The 27,702-nt window shown below is 36.4% G+C and overlaps 1 protein-coding gene across 15 annotated transcripts in view; it reads right to left on the bottom strand.

Moving 5' to 3' along the window:
• Window positions 1–27,702, bottom strand: part of Papola (poly(A) polymerase alpha) — a 102,262-nt gene that overhangs the window by 60,683 nt on the left and 13,877 nt on the right. For all 15 annotated transcript variants that reach the window (XR_015445129.1, XR_015445130.1, XR_015445131.1 and 12 more), the window contains exons 2-12: window positions 21,288–21,461; window positions 20,702–20,768; window positions 14,323–14,404; window positions 12,610–12,719; window positions 11,922–11,975; window positions 9,572–9,683; window positions 8,694–8,783; window positions 8,462–8,600; window positions 6,736–6,808; window positions 5,097–5,217; window positions 4,001–4,085 (exon numbers count right to left, since the gene is read on the bottom strand). Coding sequence is in view for 3 of the 15 variants with exons in the window: in XM_013066633.3 (XP_012922087.1) it covers window positions 4,001–4,085; window positions 5,097–5,217; window positions 6,736–6,808; window positions 8,462–8,600; window positions 8,694–8,783; window positions 9,572–9,683; window positions 11,922–11,975; window positions 12,610–12,719; window positions 14,323–14,404; window positions 20,702–20,768; window positions 21,288–21,461 (1,107 nt within the window). In the remaining 12 variants the exon portion in view is untranslated. The remainder of the gene's footprint in view (window positions 1–4,000; window positions 4,086–5,096; window positions 5,218–6,735; window positions 6,809–8,461; window positions 8,601–8,693; window positions 8,784–9,571; window positions 9,684–11,921; window positions 11,976–12,609; window positions 12,720–14,322; window positions 14,405–20,701; window positions 20,769–21,287; window positions 21,462–27,702) is intronic.

Genomic DNA, 27,702 nt, shown 5'->3' with positions numbered 1-27,702 from the left:
TAATGGCACAGATTCATGGAGGAAAAATTATTGTTTGCCTTCTTAATCATTTAGAACAATTGTTCTTATAGTATGAGCTGCTGGCTTTGAGCAGCTTGAGAGGTCTCTGTGGGTGACCTAAGAGGAAGAATTGTGTAAGAGTCTTGCTAAAACCCTGACATCTCACTGCTTTCATTTGTACTGTGAAATGATAATTGACTTCTAAGTGATAATAAAATTTAGAGCAAGAAAAAAAAAAGGTATATATATACATACACACACAAACAAAAATGAAACATGCGTGTATACATGTTAAGTATATGTGAAAATGTACAGAAACAAACCAAGTCATGTAAAAGCTCATGCAATGTGTATGAAGAAACCCATACTCACACCCATAAATTGAACCAAAAATCCTTGTTACAATTTCTAACTTCCTGGGCTATTAAATTACCCATGCCCACAGAATCTTACAAAGTTGTCTGGGATTACCTAGCATAAGAACAAACCAATTTCTAAATCATGCTTTACCACACTGTTATACTGAACATTCTTAATCAGCATTGGTCTTCAATAAAAACTTAAATGACACAGGACAGAGGTCTCTATTTACAAAGACAAAATAAACTAATACATTCAAAAACTAAACTCATTTGAACTAAAACAAAATATACAACCTATTGAATATAACTTTGTTGGCAATTCAAAGTTTAAAGCTTTGAAGTCTTTAGAGTTTAACCCTGATCTGTACTGAAATGGGTGCGGGAGTTTCTTCTCTGTACAATGCTTATACACAAATTCATATATTTACATATCGGTAAAAAGTTAAATAATTATTTATGGTGAGATTAAATGTTCTTTACTCAACCACATTTAAGCAAACTTCAATTGACAGTAAGTGCAATAATTTAACTTCAGTAGAATATAAGCTGCAAATATTTTTCATGAATAATTAGAATAAAAGCTCATCCAAAATGTTAAAAGTAAAATCCCAAATTCTTTCTCTGTAAACCTATTTTTTAACTTTTAAGAGCAGAATTAGTATTCAATCCTCAAGGTCTTTACCAGAACAAAAAATAAGTAGAAGTCCCTCTAAACTCTTTTATATTTGTACCAAAATGTGTCTATTTCACAACTGCCATGCATTAACAGTCTTAAATACCTACATAACTTACTTTGAAGTCAACATAATTACAACAACCATTTCCCAAAATGTATTCATTATCCTACAGTTTCCAATAAAAACTATCAAAATGTACCCTACATGGATAAAATCTACTTATAAAAATACTTATGTTTACTTGTTATATATTACCTAATAATTGGTTTTTGTGGAGGTTTTTTATTTTTTATTTTTTGGTACCAGGGATCGAACTTTGGACCTTGCGCTTGCGAGGCAGGCTGTGGCACCACTGAGCTAAAACTCTAGCCCATCTAATAATTGTTATTCTCTAAGTAGATTTCTTGGCTGTTATATCTCAGCACTTTACCTGTATAGATCATAACTCAGATGCTAACACTGAAATTCTTAAAAATCTTTGCAATTTTATCTTCATGTAATTTAGAACTTAACATATAATAAAACATTTTAAATCTTTTTTTTTAATTTTAAGGATAATTTTATATATACTTCATTAAAATTACAAATTAATCTTGCACTTAAGACATTTTGGCTTCACTAATACCTTTCTTCTTTCCTAATGAAATGTAAGGCCTGAAATGACTGTTCATAATTCCTAACATTAATAATCTACCTTATTGCTAGTTACTTAATCATCAAGTTAAACTATGTTAAAGAAGGCTGGTATCTTTTTTTTTGGTACCGGGGATCGAACTCGGGTCCTTGAGCTTGCGAGGCAGGCGGCGGAACCACCGAGCTAAATCCCTGGCCAAGGCTGGTATCTTTTTCTGGAAAACAATTAGTCAGCTTTCTTAGACAAGTTAAATTTTCTCTCTGATTCCCTGTCTTCTAAGAATGGTATGTATATTTCAAATTTAAAATTCTCTATATACCAAATATTTTCAAGATATGCTTCAAAGAATGTTTAGTTAATTTTCAATCAAGGGAAAAGGATTCCTATTCAGGGTATACCCAGTCATTAGGATAGTAAATACAAAGACATTTTAAAAAAATTCAAATCTGTGAATATCCCCTAAAGCCTAATGGTAGTCATCACTGTACCTTAAAGGGGGACATTTCTGGAGAAGAATTAACAATAAACAGAACTAAGTACAGATAAAATTAACATAATGTTATATCTCCAAATATTAGTTTTCCCACATTTTAAACTTAAATTTTTCTACTTCCTATGTTTACATCATTTTTAATAACCTAAAAAGACTTGACCGTTTCACTATAAGCAATAAGGCTGTTTATATGCAACATTTTGTCGAAGAATGTCTAGGTACCATTCAGCAAAGGATAAAGCATAATTTTTAAAACAATGTTTAAAGAAATATTAAGCAGTTTTACATTAAGGACTCAAGCCAGGGATATGTCAGACACCTCTAAGCATCACTGAGGGAGGCAAGAGGATTCCAAATCTGACTCCCATTCTGGATAACTTACTGAGATCCTGTCTTAAAATAAAAAAGGCCTGGGGATGCAGTTCAGTGCAAAGGCCATAGGTTCAATCCCAAGTGTGTCTGTGTTGGGGGGGGCACCACTAAACTTTAAATGTCAATTTATTCAAATGACAATGGGCAGGTTTGTCCAATTTCAATGTTAATCTTTCTCAAAATGAAGGAAGCCACTTATTTAAGCATATACTTTCAAGATTCTCTTACTCATACAAGGAAATTAGAAAAAACAATACAGGTTGTTTTTTTTTTGTACAGGGGATCGAACTCGGGTCCTTCCGCTTGCGAGGCAGGCGGTGGAACCACTGAGCTAAATTCCTGGCAAAACAATCCATTTTTAATTCTCAGATATTAAGACTTCATTTCTTTTAGAGGACCTTTCTTTATCCTTCTTCTTACATGTAATTATGACTTTTAAAGGATTAGTATATATGTTTATGAAACATTCAAAGGTACTCAAATTTTAAAATAAAAATCAAAAAAATATGTCAAATGGAAAGCAGTTTGAGGAATAAGTAACAAGAGCATTCTAAATTATGCTATTTAAATTTTACTGACAACACAGTGCTCCTGGAACACAATTAAGCTGGCTCAATTATTGGGTTTTTCATGCAAAAGATAACAAAAACAAAACACAGAGACACCAAGATGGTCATCATTCTTATTTTTAATTGGGGAAATAGCATAAAGCAATCCTGCTTTGATTATTACAAAACACAATCCAACGTAAAATCAAATGGTCAAGAAAAGTTTCAAGCATTAAAAAATTTTAAATGGGACTTTGGCAAATTCTCAGTCCAGGTCAAATAAAAGTGCAAGTCCGTGTTTTTGTTTTGTTTTGTTCTGAAATAAGATTTATTATAACTTACATTTCTCATCAACACAATTAATGAGGCATTAACTTAAGGCAAGGCATTAACCTATTATATTAAAATCACTAATAAAAATTATACTCATTTAAATCTTAGAAGCTTGCTTGAAATTGTTTGAAGGAGCTTTACACTGGGGGAAAATGGAAGCCAATATGCTATCACTTTTGAAAACACTTAACTAGCTATAATACACTGACATTTTATTAGCTATGTCTGTGTAATCAAGACACTTAAGGATAAACAAGTATCCAGAAGTAGATGAAAATACTTAGCTTAAGAGAAAATCTTAACTACATACAGACCTAAGGTAGAATACTGTATATACTGACAGAACCCTACAGAATTGACATTTCTACAAATGCAGTAGTTCATATAGATTAGGCAGCAAAAGGTAGGGGCCACACATTATTCTGACAAAGAAAAAAATACGGAGTTTACTAACAGTGGTATGTCTTTTGTCAGAAGGAAATTCCAAAACTGCATTAGTCTAGAAAGAACAGATATCATGTGTACTATTATTAAACCATTAGTTAAGAGAGCAACATAGCCGACATGCCTTAAATACATACTTGTACTTTTGAAAGAAGTTTGGAGCTTCAAAAAGTTTGGACCACTCTGCCTTACTCAGCAAAATTTCATCTGTGATAGCAAGACCTAAATTAAAAACATATTAAAATGTTTGCATCCTTCAGTCTAACAAACTAGAATTTTAAGTCATCTTAAATACATCACATGCATTCAGTATAATCCTAAAACTGTAACTTCAAGTGACATTTTAGTTTATAGCTTTAGAGCATATTCTTACATACATTTTTTCAAAAAAGCTGGAAGATTTTTTGAGAGCCAGATTTCTTGTAAATCATCATTACTTAAATGCCAGTCTCTGAGAATGAATTCCTCAAAATTGAAGCACTGTTGTTAAAGACAGACAAGTTTCCCATATACATACTTTGTTTCTAAAAACAAGCTAGCTGCTATTGCTAAAGGATAAAAGCATCTTCCCATGAAGAGCCTCTTTGGACAAAAGGAACAAATATAAAACTTGCATATTTAAGGCTGGTACTCAAAGATGCTTTTTTCTACTCCCTTGCCTATTCTTTTTTTTGGTACTGGGGATCCAACTCAGGTCCTTGCGCTTGCTGGCCAGGCGGTGGAACCACTGAGCTAAATCCCCAGCCCTGCCTACATACTATCAATGAAACAATCCAATTCTGGTTACTTCCCTGAAAGACCAGATGCTAAGAGCTACAGTGGTAAATTTAAAAACAGTAAGTTCAGAACTTACTTCTAGGATAAACGGTGTTTTTCTCTAAACCTGCTCAAAGTTCTTTCCCAAGAATAAAAATCTGCTAAGAATTCCTTGCATCATCCAGTGCAGAGACAATGCTATATACTGCTTATAATTTTGCACAGCAACAGAATAGCACTAAACCAGCCCTTAATGGCCCAGCTAAAAATACGATTTTAACTGTTGGTTAATCTTCCAAGAAATAATCAAAACTAAATTACCTAAAAGAAATTATTCTCAAATATTTACTGTAATCAGTAATGAACACCAAAATCCACTTCAGTGAATGCTTTCTTCAATGAAGTGCACAGCTGATTACTGAGTTTACAATGGTGTAATCCTCAGGTATAAAGGAGATCGTAAGGATAAACACTTACCTTGTTTAAACTCCTCAACCATGACCATCCGTGTTGAAACGGACACATTGTACGTGGAGTTCTGTTGTGGGTATGCTGGTGTAATTATAGGCATAAGATGGTACCTATCACTGGGGTTTACCTATATACAACAACAGCCAATCAGTTTCTTCAAGTACAAGGCAACAGATACTTGGACTTTTTACCCCTTGTTAAACTGAACCCTGATTAAATTTTATCACTCATAGCTGGAGTTGAGAAAGAAATATCATGAAAGAAGAGATTACAGAATCAGAGATTTGGTATAAACTAATGGTTTGTTGTAATCATTTCGGCATGATTATTTTAGCAACCTTACTTGAAAAGCTGTTGTCTTCTAAGCAAAAAGAAAAACCCTAAAAAAAATACTTGGTAATCTACTGGTATTTGTCTTTCTTTATTCAACAACAGAACTTTGTAACTGCTGGCATAATTATAAAGAAATGTAATGCTACCAGTTGTTCTGTGTAAGATGGAAACTAGTTTTTAATATACTCTTATTACAGGGAGTTTAAGCTTATTAACACACACACTAAAACTATTTTGTCCACACTGACAGCATTTTAAAAGGTAGCTGTTAATCTGTACTGGCATTAAGTAGCATACCCCACAAAGGGAACTGTGAACTCACATCCTCCAAAATTAAATGCCTTAAAGTTTGGAAAACTTTGGGCCGGGGATTTAGCTCAGTGGTTCCCAAGTTTGATCCCCAGTACCAAAAAAAAAAAAAAAAAAAAAAAGTTTGGAAAACTTGGAAATACATAGCTTGGTGTAATTCAATAGAACTTAGAAGTTTTTGATACTGTAGAAAGATAGCAAATTAATTTAGAAAAATGGAACTCCATAAACCTTATTCTAACCCAAATTTCTTTTCTCAACTAATAAAGCTGGGCATGGTAGCACATGTCCATAATCCTAGCACTCCGGAGGCTGAGGCAGGAGAATCACTGAGTTCAAGGCCAGGATGGGCTTCCACAGTGAGTTCAAGGCCAGACTGAACCAGAGCGAGACACTGTCTCCAGAAAAAAAGAAAAAACAATAAAACCCCAAACCTAATAAAATTCATGTTAACATTTAAAATGTGCAAGCAGAGAATGTTTTAACTTCCCAAGAAACAAAACAGAAGCACTTCTGTAACCCTTGTTTTTTTACTCTAAAGTATCTAAACCAAGTTTCACAACTATACATGGTAATTAGAATGATACTGCTTAGACATTACCTACTATGTGTAAAACATTAAGCAACAGCTTTCCTACAACAACCAAATTTTAACAAAATACTTAGATCAAATGAAAAAATACAGGGATTTTTAGTATCCTTTTATTTTTTTTAAAGCACAAACGCCCACACAACTTTGATTTACAAGGTAGTTCTATATAGATTTAAAATGTTAGTAAAATTTGTATTAAAAACTATGTACAATTAAATGTGGTTCACAGGGTACATCATTACGCTTCTCACATCAGAGGACAATTATAGATGAGGTTATCTAAAAGAAAGTGTAATGCAGATATGTCCACTCCTACTTTGTAAATAGCTGGGAAGTCTCTCGAGTTTATGCAGATGACTTTACTTGTTATTGCACAATGTGAATTCGTAGGGGAAAAAATAATACACTAACCCTTGGGTCCCATACAGGCAAATTAAGATTGCATTCTTCAGGCTGTTTCAATAGCACTGGATTTGGCCATTCCCTGTTTAAAAAGATTGTAGCACTCGATAAGACTATTGGACATTATCATCTACAAGTATTTCGTTAAACATACAGCATTTGTGAACGTGATCCTTCTTCATTCATTTTGGTATATAATACCCTTTTATTTTTCTTTGTTGTTGTTAGACTATTTTTCCTCTGTGAAATTAGACCATTTGGTAGTTCTCTCAAAATGAAGTCAAACATCTCTGCCTCTCAAAGGATCTAATAAAAGAGTATGTGTTCACCTCCATCTTGCACAGGATAAGTCTCTTTCTTTTTTTTTTTTAGGATAAGTCTCTTTCAAAGACAAAAATCCTGTACTAGTTTCATGCAAAGAAAAATGAGCATAAAAATTACTTCTGATTATAGTCAAAAGGATATGAATAATTATAAAAGTTAAACAGGAAAATTGTTCTATTTCACAACTTAAAGGCGGTAGTACAGCTAAGTGTAGTTAAGAAGCAATCTATGAATTAGCTACTTCATTCAGTCTTTTAAGAGAAAAAATGGAAACATCTATTAACCTTAATATCAAGGTTAGCTTCCTAAAAACACTTGATATAGGGGTAGCCTTCAGAGAACATGATGCTCTATAATCTGATAACACCTTAGCATATGATGAAAATGTGCTATCAAGTTGCAAAGCAGCAGGATGTGTATCAGAAAGTGTGGCAGAGTTCTAAATTTTAAGTGGTCTCTAATTTTTATAAAATTACTAGAATAATTTTTTGTAGGCACAGGAAGGATATGAACAGGCAGGAATCAAGACGACATACTTAAATCTCTAAGATAAATGTTATTAAAAATCAAGAATCCGCACTTTGAGGGGCAAAGCAACTACTATGAAATGGCAATGATCTTACTTTTCTGAAAGAAATCATGGTTGACAAATGTAGACATCCTGTAGACAGCTTGAGATAAGGTACACAAGAAGTCTCCTGGGTAGTGAATAATCTGTCAAGCAACTCTATTTTTTTCAAGTACAGTGGACCCTCAAGTTACAACCAGCCTGGCATCCAAACAACTTGGGTAATTTGATGGAAGATACATCTGCCTCTTGTTATCTATAGCATGTACCCAGGTAAACATCCAGATCTCAGCTGTATTGACTTACAACCAACTTGAGTTACAACCAGCACTTGGGAACCAACTGAGTTCCAAGGGTCCACTGTACTTTACATTAACTTACTCTTTAAAAGCGTTTTATAAAACTGACATCGTTAATATTTTATCAAAGATAAATGAATTGCTGAAAGTCAAAAAACAATCACAAAAATATTAATGGCCTTTGGCTTTAAAAGTATTTGAGAAGTGAAAGAGGTGATGTGTGTTAAATTTATCCAGAAGTAATACCTCAACCTATTAATAAATTAATTGGACTTCAGCTAAACATTTCAACTAAAACTCAGGAGTTTATATGAAGGGCAGGATTATGCAAGTAAGTATGAACAGAATCTGCTTTACTATCCTGAAAGCTTGGGAATAGAGTTCAGGTTTGCCATCCTATATAAAATGTGATCTCCCAGACCTACCTAAATGGCTAATTCATGAACTACAATTTGAATCTGAAACCAGCTGCAGAAATGTCAGAAATAAGACTAAACTTCAGTGTCTACAATCAATTTTATTTTAATATAATCTAAACACATACCATTTAGAAAATACCAAGAAAAATTTATGTACAAGAGTTGATGCTATTGCATTTGGATAAAGCTGGCAAGTTCTTGCTACTAGCATAGCCCAGGAAACACCACCGAGGAAACCTAATATATTGGAATAGATGTTGTGGCCTGTTGATAAGGGAAAAGCAAAAAGATAAGTTAGTGTTGAATAAAAATTTAAACATTTTTATTATTAAGCTAGCCAACAAATTCTGAACTCACGTTTGGCCCACAGTTTGATAGCTCTCAGAGTTAACCTGAAGTTGTCAATGTTTGGTACTAGATGTAAAATTTCATCGGTTACCCTGCAACCTGATTAATAGGAGTGAAAAAACAGAAAATTACATCATCAAAGTTTAATGATAATATACCTTCCAAATTTTCTGAGACTGATGTCAAATTAAACAACGCTTATTTGATAGAAATGGTAATGTTCAAAAGAAAAAAATACTAAATCTAAAAGCATTTATCTCCTACCACAAGCAGAGGCCTAAAACAAAGAAAATGGAACTGTAATCTGCTTCATCTCAAACTTGCACAAAATGAAAACTTTCTGCTGGGCACGGTGGCACACATCTGCAGCCCCAGCAACAAGTTCGAGGCCAACCTGGACAACTTAAGAGAGATCCTGTCTTAAAATAAAAATGAACGGGGATGTAGGTTAGTGGTGGGGTTCAATCCCCAGCACAACAAAATGTTTTCTTGTCCAGATATACTGAGAAGGATCCAATACATTTAAGATTCCAAGAACTGTTGTCCAAAAGAATGGTAAAAAGCTATGCTAATATAAAATGGTTCAAAAACAGCCCTTCTAAAACTTCACAATTGAGAGCATTACAAAGGGGTATTGGGATTAAGATTAATTATGTCAGTCTTTTTAAGCACCCAGGGACCATTAATAACAGGGTGAAAACAGCAGTAATGCATAAAATAAACCATGAGCCACTTCTCTATAGTCTACTGGAGTACATTTCATATGACTCACTATGGATTTAGAAAATGGCTATAAAAAGCATCATGCAAAAACAGAGCTAAAAACAACTACTTAATATTTGATAAGAACTCCAATTATGCAAAAGGAAGTAGGCTTTTTTACATACCATTAAGACTTCTTATGCATCTTATATCTAAATTTTTAAGCAGACTGTCATCTCGTAGGTCCAAATCTTCGGGGATAGTCTGCAGTGCTAGTCTTGCAAATAAAATATCAATCTAAAACAAAAACAAAACTTGAAATTCTTTATCTGTCATTTTTAAGGCATTTCTTTTTTAAAAAGTCTGCTTAAACCCAGGACCTTCTCAATGATTATGAACATGACAACATCCTTCCAAGTCCACAGTATATTAATTCTTATCACAGGGTTTTTAATCAGATGTTGAACCATGCTAATATGAACCGGAACTTCTCTGTGTACCTACTTCTTATTTTAATCATAATCAAAGGGGCTAAATGCATACTTAAAATTAGCTTTTTGGGTCATTATTTTTAAGTTGTAAGATAACTGCAAAATAAAGAATGCCAAAATATAAGGAAGACACCTTTATATTCAGCTCAAAAATACCTTTCAATAAAAAAGGAGCTCCTCCCCCTAGGTTTGAAAACACTTATCTCAATATTCAAAAAAAAAAAAAAGAGCTCCTTATATATGAAAACTAACATGTCTATATTACAGTACAGCTTCCAATTTAATTCCGAATAGAAAGAAAACAAAAGCAAAACATTAAAAGCAGAGAAAAGTCCAGAATAATCAACTTTTTCTTTTTTTTGAGACAGGGTCTTGCTATGGAGCCCAAGCTAGCCTTGAACTCACAATGCTCCTTCTTACTGTCCCTGAATGCTAGAATTATAGGCATACCTCAACATGCCAAGCAACAACTAGAGTTCAGTCTAATGTTGAAAGCTTAGAAAATTCAACCAACAAAAATTTTTTTCTTTTCATGAAAGATGAAAAAACAAAGAAACACCACAGATCCGTTAAGTATTCCTAAGGTTAGGATTTTCCAAAACACTAAATGTTTTTATAAACAAGCCTTTTATCAGATCAGTTTTAAAGGCAGTTATTTTAAAGAGCTTATTGTGAAAAAAACATTTAAACATATACCTATGATACGGAAGAAAAATATTATACTGTTACACAAATTAAGTATAGTATTTGCGAAGTATAAATTTCATAATGAAACAGATTTCTAATTCAGTATCTCCCCCAATTAACAAAGAAATACTTTACGCTCATAAAATCAAGTTAACTCAAAAGCAAATCAGACATGATACTGATAAGTTATGATAAAATTATGCCACAAAAAGCTGACATGCAAAAACACAAAGACACTTCCTAAAGTAGCAGTATTTTACACAGAAGGTACCACAGAAAACGAAAACGAACAGTTCAAGACATCAGTGGATTCTTGCCTCCACCACACAAAGTTTAAAAAGTTGATTTGGGTCTCCAACAGAAAATTCCTTTTTGTAATTTTCTTTTTTGGAAAGAAAAAAAATGGGACATCACTGTATAATTTACATTAGATTGTTTTTTATTTTGTGACAAGGTTTCTTTCTCTGTGTTGCCCAAGTCCACCTTTAAGTTGCTATACAGCTCAGGATAGCCTCCTACTCATGATCCTCCTTCCTGTCAAGTGCTGAGATTACAGACATGTGCCAACACGCCTGCCTCTACAAATTGCTTTCTATTTATTTAAACATCAACAGTAAATCATAACTAAATGAACTTAATAATCCTTTACGAATTTCACATTTTATATGCACTTGCTGAGGCTAATACTTGACTTTTCACAGATGGTAGCTGGCCTTCTTATGTACCAATTCTAGAAACTATCTTGGGGGGACACAAAAGAGCCTTCCACTGTCTAAACTTTGATTATCTTTACCATTATTATAAGAACTTTCCAGCACCATTATGTTCAAGAGATAGAGCACAAAAATAAAGTTGTTTCACCATCAGCTTGTTCTCCTTTCTTTCACTATATGTGTTGAAAACTCAACAATTTGAGCTCTACTCTAAATCCTCTATCACTGTGGTGGTGAACCTATGGCACATGTGCCACAGCAGGCTGTCTGTATCACTGCTCTGTCAGAAAATACTTTAATACATATAATAATTCATATTTTTCTTTCAGTTTTTTAATATTTAACTTTAGTCAAGTTAAGGCACAGTGGATTTTGCACATGGAAATATTATTTGGCAGTAGCACTTCAGTCTTACGGTTTCATTACTTCTACCTATGTTTCAGCTTCTAATTTCACTTGGCATTTAAGAAAACTAAACATGTTACGTACTATGAAGAATAAGCAATCACTTGCATTTAAAAAAACCTTGTTATTAACACCAATCAGCTCTAATTCTGATTTTACAATAAACCCAATTTTTACCTACACTAATCAAACTTAGTAACATCTCACAGAAAGAACTGTTCATTTGAATCACACCTTACCTCTATCCCATCAAAACAGAGTTTGATGACTGGTACAAATGCCTCTTCAACAGCCTTTAAGAAAAGTGAACAAGTTCAGTTTGTGAAACTGCACACACGAGGCCTATATTACTTTTAACTACTTAAAACTATGATTCCTCAAGTTTTTAAATATAATCTAGCATAATGTGCGATACAAAATAAGTTCTCAACAAAAAGCTTTTGCCTTCATGCCCCAGGTTCCACTCCTGGACCTTTGACATTCAGCACATTTGGAGTTGTAGGCAAAGTACAGTAGACCCTTGACTTAAGAACTTGATGAGCTCCCGAGGGCTGGTTGGAACTCAAGGTGATTGAAAGGCAATACAGCTGAGATCTGGATGTTTACCTGAGTAGACATTATAGATAACAAGAGGCAGATGAATCTTCTATTAATCTAATTAACCTAAGCTGTTCATAGTCAGGCCAGTTGTATCTTGAGGGTCCACTGTACTTAGCATTGATTATGTTTGCCTCTATTTCCTAATCTATAAAAACTTTGCAGATTTATGACTTTAGGCTTACTGTAAATAATACAATGCAAACACACATTAAGTGCCTTGAATGGCCTGGCAAACTGCAACACCTCAATAAGTGATGGTTACTATCATAAAATTCACTCAACTAAGTAAATTTTTATAACTCCTCCCCTCTCACCCCATTTACATACTCTTAAATCTTTTACTTCTTCCTGTAATTTCAATTTATCATAGAATGAGGTGAAAAAGTCACTTCGATCAACGTGTCTCGGTGCAACACATAATGCATCAATATCGGCACCTAAAAAATAATCCCATCAAACACTAATTAGTACTACAGGAAAATTATTTTACATTTTATGGCAATATTTGATGTTAAGAATCTGTGAAACATACTGGGAAGCTCTTAAAAATGCATGAACTCTTAATAAAAATTACCAGTCAGTAGAGCTGACAAACATGGTTCTAATGGATGGGACATGTTTTTTCCTGACACATCCTATATTTGTAGTGACCCCAAGTAAACCCTGAGTCCAAAGAAAGTTGATTTAGAACTTGCATGATGAAGAGGAATGGAGACATGTTAGTTAAACAAAGAAAATTGATTTTTCTCTGAACACTAAGTGATTGGTGTTTATTTGCTGTTGTACCAAAAAGGAGTAACTGGGATCTTAAAAGGGAGAGACTAATGTAGAATCAGATCAACCTCATCATTTTTCTAAAATATGAGATGTTGAAATGCTGGGGATATAGCTCAGTGGTAAAGAGCTTGTTTAATATATTATGAAAAATTTTTTTTAATTTTTAAAAAGGGAAAAATGAGGTGTTGAGAAAGCACTCTAAAGACTAGTATATTTACAGAAGGTGGGAAAGTTTTATCTATCTATTTACCTCCCTATATGAATAACAACACATCAAAAACAAATGTCCTACTACTGGGACAGAATAACAGAAGACAGGGCGGGGGAGGCGAGGACCCACTTTCAGGTCCCCTTTCTGTCTCTCTTAGGCAGAAGCTTTCTTTCTCTCAATAAACTCTTCCTACTCTTTAAAAAAAACAAAATAAAACAACAAAAAAAACCCCTAGAAGATGGGACAGGAAAGGATAGCAGAACACAAGAGAACACTACACTGACACATTTTTAAAAAACAAAGCTCAGACATTAATGATTGGAAAGCACAACCTTATACCGTCTGAGTTCCATCTACTGGTTCTGGGAACAGAGGGCAAAGAGAACCTTTGCCTCTGTAAGTATCAGACTGCTATTTGTTATGTGAGAATAAAGGTACTGGTGGGGATAAACAAAATAATGAAAATTAAGAATTTAGCTCAGTGTCCACCTTAACAGTTTAATAAATGTTTGTCATGAAAACTTTATTTTTTGTATAAAGAAAATAACTATAAAATTTATGAAATAAAACAGTGATTAACAATGGGCACAGATATACACTGATTTGTCTTTTACTAAGCTATATTTTACAATTTGTCTATAATAAATGTATGAGTAAAAGAAAATCCACCAGGTTTTCTTTAAACCTTTCATTCATTTTGTGACATCCTTCAAGCAAGAGGAAATGACTCATGAAGAACAGCATGGTCCAAAAGAACTTTGCAATAGAAAATGTTCTACACATCTGCAATTTCCAACACAGTAGCTATCAGCCAGTGTGGCTGGTGAACAGATAAAGTGTGGCTAACTTCTGGGAACTGAATTTTTCTTAATTTTAGTACTGCAATGAATACTATATGGAAGAAGACATCATTTTGTATCTCCTTAGACTCCCCTTCAAGTATTTGCTCTTCCATGCAAAGTTTGTGTATAATTCATGAGTAATGAAAATGAACAGGTCATTATAATCCTTAAATTAAAAATGCATTCCTTCAGGAGAAACAAATTATGTACCTTTTGTATGTACTCCTAATCTGTAAGATCCAAATGTAAAAATTTTTCCTCCGACATTTTCAATTACAGACTGAGGAAGATTCTGTTAAAACAAACCAAATAAAATGTCAGTGGAACACAAGGAAAACTTTTAAATGATACTGTACTTTTTTTTTTTGTACCGGGGATTGAACTCGGAACTTTGCGCTTGCAAGGCAGGCAGCAGAACCACTGAGCTAAATCCCCGGCCCAATGATACTGTACTTTTAAAAATCTTTAATCCTTTTCTCTTTCTGGTTTTTCTGAGACACTACTAAGGATGTCTTTTAACTCACTATGTAACTGGCCTCAAACTAGTGACCTTCCTGCTCAGCCTCCTGAGTGCTAGGATCACAGGTGTGCACCACCACACCTGGCTCATATCATACTTCTAAAAAAACCAAATCAAGTCAGGCAAGGTGGTCCACACCTGCAATCCCAGCTACTTGGAAGTGGAAAGAGGATCACTCAAGCCCAACGGCTCAAGGTCAGCCTGGGAAACACAGCAAGACGATCTCAAACCAAAAAGCCCAAATTAAGGTGACGATGCAAACTTTTATAGAGCATATTCAAGCATATGATCTCACCAAAAACACAAAAGTCCTTTCAATCTAATTTGAAATTCAAGCAATTTCCAATTTCTAATAATGTTCTTTGATGAAGACACACTATTTTAAAATTTGAAACATTTCTGGAAACTGCTATATAATCAAATGGAGGAGATCAAGTGATCCCACAAAAGCAATGTTAAAATCAGGGCTTTTGTTCATGACAAATATCCTACATAAAATAAATCATGAGTATTAGACTCTAAAAAAAAAAAAAGATATTCTGAACACTTAAAAGTATTCAATGATAATAAATACCCCATAGCATATTAGAGTATAACTTTCCTATATCAAAAGTGACTTCAGGGCTAGGGATTCAGCTCAGTGGTTCCGCCACCTGCCTCGCAAGTGCAAGGACTCGAGTTCGATCCCAGGTACCTCCTGCCCCCAAAAGTGACTTCAGTTGGGCATGGTGGTGCATGCCTGTAATCCCACCACTCAGGAGGCTGAGGCAGGAGGATTGTCTTGAGTTCAAGGCCACCCTGGGCTGCAAAATGAGTTCAAGGCCAGGCTTAACTATATAGTGAGACTGTGTCTCATACACACACACAAAAAGTGACCTCAAACTCAATCAATATTGCTACAGATTTCCAAAACACTTTGGTGGAAAGATTTTAAAAAGAACTAGACTTATTGTGGTTTTTTTCCTAAGAAGCACCAGGAAGAAGGGGCCAGGGATGTAGCTCTGTGGTCCCATGCCTGCCTGGCAAGCACAAAGTCTTGAGTTCGATTCCTGGTACGGGGGCTGGCAGGGCGGAGCATCAGGAAGAGAAAAAGCAAAGCATTCAAAAACTGTCTTCCTGCCAGGTATAGTGGTGCATACCTGTAATCCCATCACTTTGGAGGCTGAGTAGGAGCACTGCTGTGAGCTTGAGGCCAGCCTTGTCTACATAGTGAGTTTAAGGCCAGCCTGAACTATATAGCAAGGCTCTGTCTCAAAAAAACAAAACAAGTCTTCCTAGCTCTGGCATGACAGTAAAAGTACTATACTACTGTTATGTTCAACGGCCCTGGCTCGTGTCTGTCCCAACACAAAACAATATAATCAGTGGCAAGTGTCCTTTCACCTTCCAATTCCTTAGTAAAGCATTTGGTACCAGAACATGCACATCCATCCCCTACTCCAAAAAAATAAAACTTAAATGGTAATGATCAAGTGTTATTTCTTTCGTATTCAAAAAAACTTTCTAAAAATGTCTAAAGATTCAAGAAGGGCAACATTCATTCTAGTTTATAAAATAAACTGTTGTTTAACTCCAAAATTGAAAACAAAACCAATCAATGTCTTTAAACTTAAAAAATTCAGGGACTCTTGTATTTCAAGGGGATGTTTATAACCTTCATCACAGAAAACAAAGCATATGAAAACTGTTAACATTTTTAAGAAGCAAGGCCTCTGCTTTCTTATATTGAGATATTTAGTACTAGTTGCAATGCTGGCCTGGTTATTGAAAATAAGACAGCAAACTATGTTACAATTAGATCCAAAAAAGAAGTTAGAAACTACCTTACAATAATGAACTGGTGACCCTGGCAATTAAAACACATACATTTCAAGAACAAACACTCTGCAAAACTTTTTGGAAGGCTATAAACATTCTATACCTGCAATATTCATTATAGTAGCCATTATATTCATCGCTAGTGCCCATCTGAAATGTGGCTAGTGCGAATTAACATGTTCTCACTGACTCACACCACTGGTGCCACATGCACGATTGGTAATAAGATGGCTTATACCACTGGTGGTACAAACAAATGTAATCTCTTTTATTGGTCTTTTTACTGATAAAAGTTAATAAAAAGGCACCTGATGAGACAGACACACATGTACCACCTACTGGTGGTTCAAGATATGTGGCAGTGAAGCACACAAATTACAGTCCCTTCCTGAACATGTTAAAAACCGAAATGTTTCTTTCGTTTTTGTTTTTTTTTTGGTAACCGGGGATCGAACTTGGGTCCTAGCGCTTGCGAAGCAGGCAGCAGAACCACTGAGCTAAAAATCCCTGACCCCTAAATGTTTCATTTTAATCCTAACTTAAATAGTCACATGTAGACTAGACACTACTGTAGTACACATCTAGATACTCCTATATTTATTCTATTATGGTCACTCTAATCAGAAAATAAGATTTCTTAGTTCAGGCTGTGGGACAAAAATTTGGGGGGGGGGGCCAGAGTCTCACTACGTAGGTTAAGGGAACCTTTAATTCACTATATAGCCCTGGGCTGATCTCATACTTGAGACTCTCCTGACTCAGCCTACCAAGTGCTGGACTTGGAGCCATGTGACATCACACATAGCCAATAAAAAATATTTGATCGTAAAATTTTTGCTTAAAGACCTAAGAGTATTAAAAGTGTTAGATGGCAAACAAGCCAGGCATCTATTTGTTAGTTTTTTCTTGTTTTTGTGTGATTTTGTCTTTTGAGATGGGGGTCTCCCTAGGCTGCCCAGGATAGGCTTGAACTTATGGTCCTAACTGCTCAGCCTCTCAGGAAGCTGAGATTACAGGTGTGTCCAAACATGCCCAAATCAAGCCACTCATCTTAATGTCAAACTCAAACTTCATAGAATCTTCCAACTATGTATTAAATCAGAAGTTCTCATCCAAAGATAGGTCTTCCCCCTAGTACCACCTGACTAGAGAAATTTTGGGTTATCACAACTAGGGGACGCGTACCTAAGAAAGCAGAGGACATGCTGCTTAGTATCCTACAACATACACAACAGGCACCCAAAAAAGAATGATCTGGTCCAAATGTATTAACAGTACCAACATCGAGAAATTCTGTTAACGAATTTTAAAAACTAACCAGCTGGGGAAAACATTCTCTCTACAAAAGGCAGAAATAAAGGATCAACCCTTATAAGGATAAGTGGTTTACCACATTTTCAAATCATCTTGCTAGCTATAAATCTGAGCTGTCAAAAGGTCACAGACAAACTGGAAAAGAGCATTAATTTTATTACCTTCAGGAAAACCAGTGGAAAGAACTACTGTGTATCAGGAATTTCTGGCTCAGAGGCAGGCATGGTGGTGTATGCCCATAATCCCAGCACTCAGGAGGCTGAGGCAGGAGGATCTTCATTGAGTTCAAGTCCAGCCTGGGCGGCCTAGTGAGTTCAAGGCCAGCATGAACTACATAAAGAAACCCTGTCTCAAAAAAAACCTAAAAAAATTACTGGTTCAAGTACCCAAGGAAAAAAAAATTCAAAAAGACAATGTTTTGTCTTCTCAAAAAAAAGAAAAACAGTAAGTTCTGGCTGTCTACTTGACTAAGATTTTTAAACTTCAACATCTAAGAAAAGGCCCTTAAAGAAAAATCTTTGTTTCCTATTATCCTCTAGCTAACTGGGAGGCTGAGGCAGGAAGATTATAAACTCAAGGCCAGGCTGAGCAACTGAATGAGGTTCTCCCTCAAAATTTACAAAGGGCTGGGAAGATCATGCCCAGTCTGGGTAACTTAGTGAGACCACGTCACAAGATAATATTTATAAAACAAGACAAAAAAACCTTAGGCTTAAACATCACTTACTCAGCTTAAAAATATTCCTTTCCAAATACTTCATTTTCTCAGAAACTCCATTAATGAGAAATGCACTACATAAAAAAATCACCATTCACAATACTCTAGTCATGACTGACCCAAGTGAGTCCTTCACAAAGAGGACAAAAGCAAACAGGCCACTTTCAGCAAACGACAGGCTATTTCTCAGTAAACTGAAGACATCTCCCCAGCACAGGAGAAGTCCAGTGATTGTCTACACACCTGTGCTGACTGTCCTTGGACTCGATCATAAACATTTCACCCCAGATTCCTTAGCCCCTTCAATACCTACGTAAGCCTAATTCCTTTCCCAGTCAGCTGCTGATATCTCTCTCCTAGTGTTAGCCCAGCCACTGACAGATGAAGCCTCTCCCAGCTAGCTGCTGCTGTCTCACTCCCAATGTCAGCCCCTCCACACACGGATGTAACAAACTAGGCTTTTCCCAGCTAGCAGCCAGAAGATCTCTGATTTTAGTTCCTATTCACTGGAATAAACTTTTTTTCCCTCACAACAAAAAGGCCCGTTTAAACGAGTGGATTCATATGTGCCATCTATTACACCAGGTGCTAAAGCTAATCAGTTGTTCAAATTAAATATAAGTTGCTTTAAGAAAACAGGGGCCGGGGATTTAGCTCAGTGGTACTGCACCTCTCTTGCAAGCAGAAGGTCCCGAGTTTGATCCCCGGTACCACAAAAAAACAAAACAAACAAACAAAAGAAAAACAGTATGGAAGAATTAACATAGATCCCCCCCCAACCCAAAGGAAACACCATTACAAATTTCACCAAACACAAGTCTTTAACTTTTCTCCTAAATTAATACCCTTTCTCCCTATTAGATTTTCTTCTATCCTTGGTTCTTCTATCAACTTTTCAGCTACATTTATAGAATATGCATTTTCTACAACCCTAGAAAAATTACCACTTTTTACAATATTTTTAAAAGCGAGTCAAATCAGTTCTGCAGGGTTCTAAAAATGCATTTCCTAGCCAGGTGTACTGGTGCACACCTGTAATCCCAGCACTCAGGAGGCTGGGGCAGGAGGATCACTGCAAGTTCGAGGCCAGCCAGAACTATGTAGTAAGAGCCTGTCTCAAAAAAACCCCCCAAAACCCAAACCCAAACCAAAAACATTTCCTTTCCTAGGATTCCCCAGTTGTGTGTAGTATTCACAGTAACTCAGAAACCCAGAGAATGCTGCTACCAAAAGACTAAACAATGATACTGCTTTAGACAGCTAAGCTAACTAGGAAATATTACAAGAGAATTGGACAGGGCCGGGCCCTCAGCAATAAAGACAACTGTGGCCCAAGGCTCATTCACCAAGGCCAGGATTCAAAAAGAACTACACCCACGTACTTGGCATTCTAAACAGGCATCAACCACCTTGAGTGGGGACCAAAACCTCCCTAGCCCATTTCTTCTGGGAACTTCTTGTGTGGCCCAGGTTCAATTAGCTTCCCCATTCAATCCCCATTTAATCAGTACTACCAAAGTGACTATACTTATTGGTTGGTCACAGTTTTGTCCCACCTTGTACCGGGGCTCACCTCGTGGCTTTCTTCAATAAAACACCTTAGAGAAGTGGGGTGGGCAGGCAGCCACTTTCCAGTCTCCCTTCTGTCTCTCTTGGACAGAAGCTATCTTTCTCTCAATAAATTCTTCCTACTCTTAAAGTCCACTGTTCCTAGATTTCATTCTTTGATTTCAGAGAATATGAACTCAATGTATCAAGATATCTAGCAGGTTGAGTTATAAGATATCCCTCTTATATTATTTGAATTATGTGGAGGTCCAATATCATCTGCGGATCGTGCACCCTATATCAACAGTCTGATAATTCAGTGTCGAAAACATTTTTTAAAAATTAGCTCATTGTTTTAGAATTCCTTAAAAGACAAGACTCTGAATGCTAGGAATCCCCCCCTTTCAGGAAAACGTCTACTGCTTCTCTAAACAGTGTGAGTAGTTTAGTTACTGAGTTTAGCTTTGAAATGTTGCAATCGAAGAATACTTACAAAAATCACTAATCTCAGTTGATTATTTGCTTTTAAAATAACTAGAAACAAAATATAAATTGCTATCAGTCTAATACGAACACAACTTTAAAGACTTTAAATTCACTCAAATATCACAATTGCTGTGTTCCATTAACTATCTACAACAAATTATTTTGTATACAAAATGTCACCTTACCTTGCTTTCACTGATTTCTCGTATCCACTCTTTCACCAGGTTATTTAATTTTCCCAAAATTAAAATCCTGTTGATAAAATAATTATCAAGTATCAAGTTGTTTTTCCAAATCACTACTGGTTAAACAAAACAGTCTTAAATAGGTACTTTCCTAAATTTTACATTTAAGTAATCAGCAATGTTCAGTAGTTAGTTATATACAGGCAATGTTTCACTGGGAAAGACATTGTCCTTTCTCCGAACTACTCTACACTGAATTTATTCAAAGCACCAAAATATCAAAATTAAGGGAAGAGAACTCTATTTAGAAAATATTAAAAAGTTAGCTTTCCTAAGCAGCACTCTTTTTTTTTTTTTTTTTTTTTTTTTTGGTAACAGGGATCGAACTCGGGTCCTTGAGCTTGTGAGGCAGGCCGAGGAACCACTGAGCTAAATCCCCGGTCCTAAGCAGCACTCTTGTACAAAACAGACACAGATTTGCGAGAGCAACACTGACATTCTAAGGGAGTACAGAAATGGGTCAAAATTAATTTCAATACTAATAAAATAATATACATTAACCTACAGACATACACAGCCCATTTACCTGCGCTGCAGTTCTTCTTCCTCTTCAAAAACCCCGAAGGGCTTCAGAGTCTCGATGAGTTTCTGCGTCAGCACCCAGTCGGTCTCCTTGGGGGCTGCTAAGCTGATAGGAGAGGTGATGCCATAGTGCTTCGGCGGCAGCTGCGTCTGTTGTGATCCCTGTGTTGTAACTGGACTAAAAATGGAACTGGGTTAAATTATTGCAAAAATTCTACAATTTACAAATCAACATGATTTTAAAAAAACGACATCAGTAAAATACATTTCTAAACATAGTTCTTCCATGCTGTATCACAAAAATTTTGCTTTCAAGAAACATTTTGTCATACTAAAAAAGATAACCAAAAGCAGGTAACCAGTAAGAAATTATTTCTCCTTTTCCTCCCAGGATTTTAACTTTGCCACCACCTAAATGCCTCACTAAGCTGTAAAAATACACAGCAAATATACTCCTAGAGAAAACAACACAGAAAAAACTTTTGAGAAATGTTTCCCATTGAAGCAGTGAAAATCACATTGTTAGCTCTAAAGCATTGATAAACATACTTAAAAAATGCTGTTTTTGCTGACTACAGAGGCGCCCATCATTTTTGCTAATTTTCCATCTACCAGACCTTGTCACCTGACCATACCAGATATAAGGCAATCTACAAAATCAATTTCATTTTGGACATGTGCTTCCAGGTTAGAACTATGCTACTGAAAATACGAATAGACACTGACGATCACTCAGCTACCCTCCCACCCTTTCACATTATGATCGTTAGCCCTGATGTGTCAGTTTCACTGGAGTAAGAAAACGTCTGGTGGATTCAAAGAACACACACCTGGGTGTGTCTGAGTGGGTCACGAGGGTCACGAGGGTCACGAGGGTCAGCCTTGGGTACTACATGTATTTCCAAGGCCCTTCCTCTTCAGTGGTGTTCCCCTGCTCTGCTCCTTGGCTGCCATGAACTAAACAGCTTTCTATGCCAGACCTTTCCACTATGATGTTTCTGCCTTGGAGCCCCCTGACTATGGATGAATCTGCTCATAAAAAACAACTATTTTACCAACATAAGAAATTACCCAGGGGCCGGGGATTTAGTTCAGTGGTTCCGCTGCCTTGCAAGCACAAGGTCCCGTTCGATCCCCCGTACCAAAAAAGAAAGAAAGAAATTACCCAAATGGAACCTATTATGTGACTCAATGAATAAAGCTCACAAATAACACAGGGCGGGGATATTAATTCAGCTGGAGAATACATGCCCTGAGGTCAATCCCTAGCACTGTTAAAAAAAAAAGAGAGAGAGAGAAAAGCCAGGCCTCGTGGCACAGGCCTATAATCCCAGCACTTAGGAGGCTAAGGCAGGAGGATCACAAAGCCACCCTGGGCTAAGAAGCCAGAACAACCAAAAAAACCAAACAAAGCAAGGGACCTCATCTGAAATTTTAAGCCAAGCATGGTGGCACACACCTGTAATCCTTGCACTCCAGAGGCTGAGGCAAGAGGATCGCCAGCCTCAGCTATACAGTGAGTTCAAGGCCAGATGGAACTATCTCTGTTTCAAAAAAAACCAAAAAAAGGGAGAGTGGGTGCAAACAAACAGCACGCACAAATATAACTAGGAGGAAAGAACTATAGGCACAAAGAAATTTACCTCTCAATAAATCTAAGAATGCTGCATAGTAATTCCCATGACACATGTACGGTACATACCCTCTGGGCTCTGATCTACACTGTGACTGATGAACTGTGCCTTGTCAGTAACACTGAACAGAAGAATGTCAGAAAGTCCATACGGGCTGTTACCAACTAGCTACTTCTCTGTACTCTCACATCTTAAGATGAGTAACTTTTACTGAGTAAATATAAATCTGATTTATTATTTCCTGTAGTAATTAATTCACATCAGGTCACCTCCTCCTCCTCTTAATCCAAACTCTACACCTAGCAAGTTACATTGGGGCACAACCCAACCACCTGTTATCATAGTGCTAGGGAGGCTGAGGCAGGACTCCCTCATACTTGCTGAGGCAGAAGAATCTCAAATTTGGGGCCAGCTTGGGCCACACAGTAAGACCCTGTCTCAAAACAATACAAAACAAAAGATTGTATGGCTATGAAAGACTATGATGTGAATTCACAAAACTGGTATAGTCACAAACACTGAGCATTTTTAAGACTACAGAAAAATTTTTTTTTTCAAACTTAGAATCCACTATGATTAAAATACAGTAAGTTCAACTGAATTCATCATGTCTTGGTCACTACATCTTTTCATTAACCCTCAAGCAAGACACTGGGTCCAGCAGACCTATCCCTTACTTTTCTACTGCAAATTTGTAGCTGGCTGTGCATCTTAGTTACCTTTCCCTGAGGGATACAGGAAGCAATCTATGTGTTTATCCACTTGGTACAACGAATGGCAAGATGTGTGCTCGTATGCTAAAGTGGCAAAATGTGATTTTTTACCCATGTTATGCTCTGGTTAACTGGCTTTACGTATGTTTATCCAAAGCATCACAGCGGGTCCAACACACCACTCCAGGATTTGTTTAAAAAAAGTTTTTCTTTTGATTTTTCTGGTACAATTAGCCCAATTCAGTACAATGGCACATGAAAAACCAGATTTGCAAGTTTTGGAGGTCAAAAGTGAATCATTAGATTACTCATCCATGGATGATAAAGATGATCCATTATGGTAAAGCTCGTTTTCATAACAGAAGAGTGCGGTGGGTGTAAGGTGGTGATGATGATGATGACTTTGACATTGGCCATGTGAGCCAAAGTTCCTGTGACAGTGAAATGGAGCAAGAATCGACTGATACAGACATAGGGAATGCAGACCTCCTGGATTCAGATGACAAAGAAAACAGTAGTGTGAGTACATATTTGACTGGTCGAAATATTGCAAAATGGCCATGCAACCAAATGGAATTATCCAATGTTAGAACTGGGTCCAAAAATTTAGCGAGGGTCTTGGCGGGGGTTCAAATGTATTGGACAGACGGCCAGCACTGCCATTCAATGCTGGAAATTATAACAAGACAAAACAAGATGCTGTGAGATACACAAAGGCTGAAATGCAAGCAAAACGTTCTTTATGCACCAACAGCCATATCAAAAAATGTACTTATTATGACACCTCACTAGTGGAACTGAAAGCATTCATAGGTCTGCTGTACTTAGCAGGGATTTCTCATGGTATTTGTGGAAAGAAAAAATACATTTATGGAAAAGCAATGAGTCAAAATATGGCATAAAAATTTATGCCTCTAAAAAAAAATAAAAAATAAAAAATTTATGCCTCTGTAGATACGAAGACATTATGGTTTCAATTTAGACATTTATCCTAGAAGAGCCATCAGGTCTTTATTCGTATAGTAAAAAACCGAATGATGTAAAAAGACTTGTTTGTCCCATCTCCGAAACTAATTGGAATGTGACATTCAACAACTGGTTTACCAGTTTCCAACTGATGTTACATTTGCTAACAGAGCACAAGTTGACCAGTACAGGAATTGTACTCAGGAGCAAAGCAGAAATTCCAAATGAAATGATGTAGGGAAACACTGTATAGAGAATTGTATAGTATAATCTTTGGATTTCAGAAAGATTTGCACTGGCCTCTTATATGGAAAAAGAAAAACAAACTGGTACTGCTGATGTCAAAACTCACCGTGAGGGAAACCTCAACAAAATGGAAGTCTGGGATGGAATTTTTCTACAACAAAGCCAAAGGTGGAGTAGATGTTGCTGATGAGTTAGGTAGCAACGAAGATGTCACTCGAATCACAAAGCATTGGCCAATGATTGTGTTCTATTTGATCCTAAACATGTGTGGCATAGTTTGATAGTTTGCAAAGAAAATAACAAGTGCAAAATACCACAGAGAAATTTTCTTTAAGGATTGATACTAGAACTCATAAAAGATCATTAACAGCCTAGGAAAAACCAAATGTTTCTGCCCAGGAAACTATGCAAAAAAACCGTGGAGCCCACTGGTGGCTGACAGGGGAACAGGCAGGCGCAGCAGCACAAAGAACTACTGCAACCAACAGGAAACCAGATGCCTGTGTGCCCTAAAAGGACAGGAAATGAAACACACGTGCTGTCAGTGTAAGCAATACTTGTGCATGGAACATGCTGCTGTGTGCAGACTGCCTTGGGTGTGACAACTGAAGTAAAGTTTTTTTTTGGTAAAGTGTTATTGGTATTTCCATTGTACTTCATATAAAAATTTTATTTATTTATTTAGGGGGGGTACCAGAAATCGAACTCCGGTCTTTGCACTTTCGAGGCAGGTGTCGGAACCACTGGGCTAAATCCCCGGCCCTGAATTTATTTGTGGTTTTTTTTTTTTTTGGTAATGGGGATCAAACTCAGGACCTTGCGCTTGCAAGGCAGGCACAGTGCCACTGAGTAACATCCCTGGCTGTGCTGTTCTTTAGACTCTGTACACCAAAAAAAAAAAAAAAAAAAAAAAAAAAATCAATGTTGAAAATTTTGATGCTTTTTATAAACAATATATATTAAAAATTCAACATTTTTGTGATTTTCCTATTAAGTACTCATTGTTTAATACAATAAAACTCATAAAATTAAAATAATTCACCAATAGAAATGCTTTAAAGAATAAACCTGGAGACCGAGGATTTAGCTCAGTGGTTCTGCCACCTGCCTTCGCAAGTGCAAGGACCCAAGTTCGATTCCCTGGTACAAAAACTAAAAATAAATAAATAAACCTGGGTCTAACAGACCCACATTTATGCACTACGACAAAATTAGTGTTATGCTCCAAGGGTTAATCAACAAATGGCTATCGTCGTGGTTCCTCAAAACTGACACCAAAAAGGTGGCTCTCACAACCACTTAATGATATGAGAACCCTCCCTCACACTATATATAAATAGACTGCAGTTAAAATATTTACTTATTTTCTGAAGCAGTCTTATTTTATGCAGCTTTTACTGGAACATAATGTGCCAAAAAACTGAATATAGTAACATATACAACTTGTAGAGTTTGAACATATGCATACACTTGTATGTTTCCATCACCACAATCAACATAATAAAGATAGCTACTTCCAAGTTTCCTTGTATCCCTTTGTTGTAGTAACATTACTTAACATGAGATTCTTAATATGGGAAGAGGGGTTTGAGACAAGATCTCCTTATGGGCCCATCTAGGCTGGCCATAAATTCAAGACGATTCTCTTGCCTCAGCCCCTGGATTGCTGAGTTACAAGCAATCACCACACCTGGCAGCATCTAAATACTTTTAACAATAAGGTATTGTGTGCTTAAAATTTTAAGGATCTCAGCTGGGTGTGCACAGAGGCAGGAAGACGGCTACAATTTAAGGTCAGCCTGAAATCCATAATGAGACCCTGTCTCAAAGGCCCCCCTCCAAGTATTTAAATGTTAAAAATACACTGACCACATAGCCTAACTGTATTTTCTAGTGCTGCTTGTTTCTTCATGGATTTTCTCCAAGTAAACTACAGCCCTCCATGATTATGCTAGAATTATAAATGTGGGGGGGGGTGTGCGCTAGGAATTGAACCCAGGCCCTTCACACTAAGCTACATCTTTAGTACCACCACCAACCCCTTTAATTTAGACACAGGTCTGATAAACTGCCCAGGCCTGGCTGGAATCTGAAAACTTTCTCTATCAGCTTCCCAGAATGCTGCGATTATAGGTGTGGTCCAACATGAGTGACTGAATGCTTTTCAAACGTGTAAATAAATTTCAGTGTCTAGGCTAGACTTGATCTGAGCAATGAATTTTCAAGTGTAAGTTGAAATCATATTTTTGTAGCTTCAAGCAAAATAAACCTCTTTGTGTTTTGTGCAGATAATACTTTTCTTTAAATTCTTCTCCATTCTGAAAGGGTCAAATTCCTAGTGTGTATCATTAACAAAATATGAATACTCATTCTCTGGAGTTAAGATTCCTCGTCTCTGTCCCAAACTTTCAAATTTTTCACTGCCACATAAATCAATGCTTAGTTCCTGTTTACTTCAACTAGCTTAGCAGAGTATCAGGACACAGGCTCAGACTTATAAAATCACACAAAGCTGTTGATCCTAATGCCTACATTAGCACTCACATCATTTTGTGGGCTTTGTGTTTTATTTTTGTTTTGTTTTGCAGAGTGTCTTACTATATAGACCAGGCCAGCAATGAATTTGCTATGTAGCTATGCAGCCGTGGCTAGTCTCGAAATCACAAGTGTCCTGCCTCAACCTCAGACTGCTGGGATCACAGATATGTACCACCTCACTGGGCTCCACATTAACATTTATTTTTTTGGTACCAGGGATTGAACTCGGGTCCTTGCGCTTGCACAGCAGGTGGCGAAACCACTGAGCTAAATCCCCAGCCCCACATTAACATTTTGATGGGGAAATAAATCACATAAATTG

The sequence above is a fragment of the Heterocephalus glaber genome, unplaced genomic scaffold (assembly GCF_053883595.1).
Source record: "Heterocephalus glaber isolate CG9 unplaced genomic scaffold, H.glaber_assembly_v1.0 deba00001608, whole genome shotgun sequence".
In the NCBI taxonomy this organism is placed as follows: Eukaryota; Metazoa; Chordata; class Mammalia; order Rodentia; family Bathyergidae; genus Heterocephalus; species Heterocephalus glaber.
Note: the sequence above shows the minus strand (reverse complement) of the source record. Positions and strands in the feature narration are given on the sequence as shown.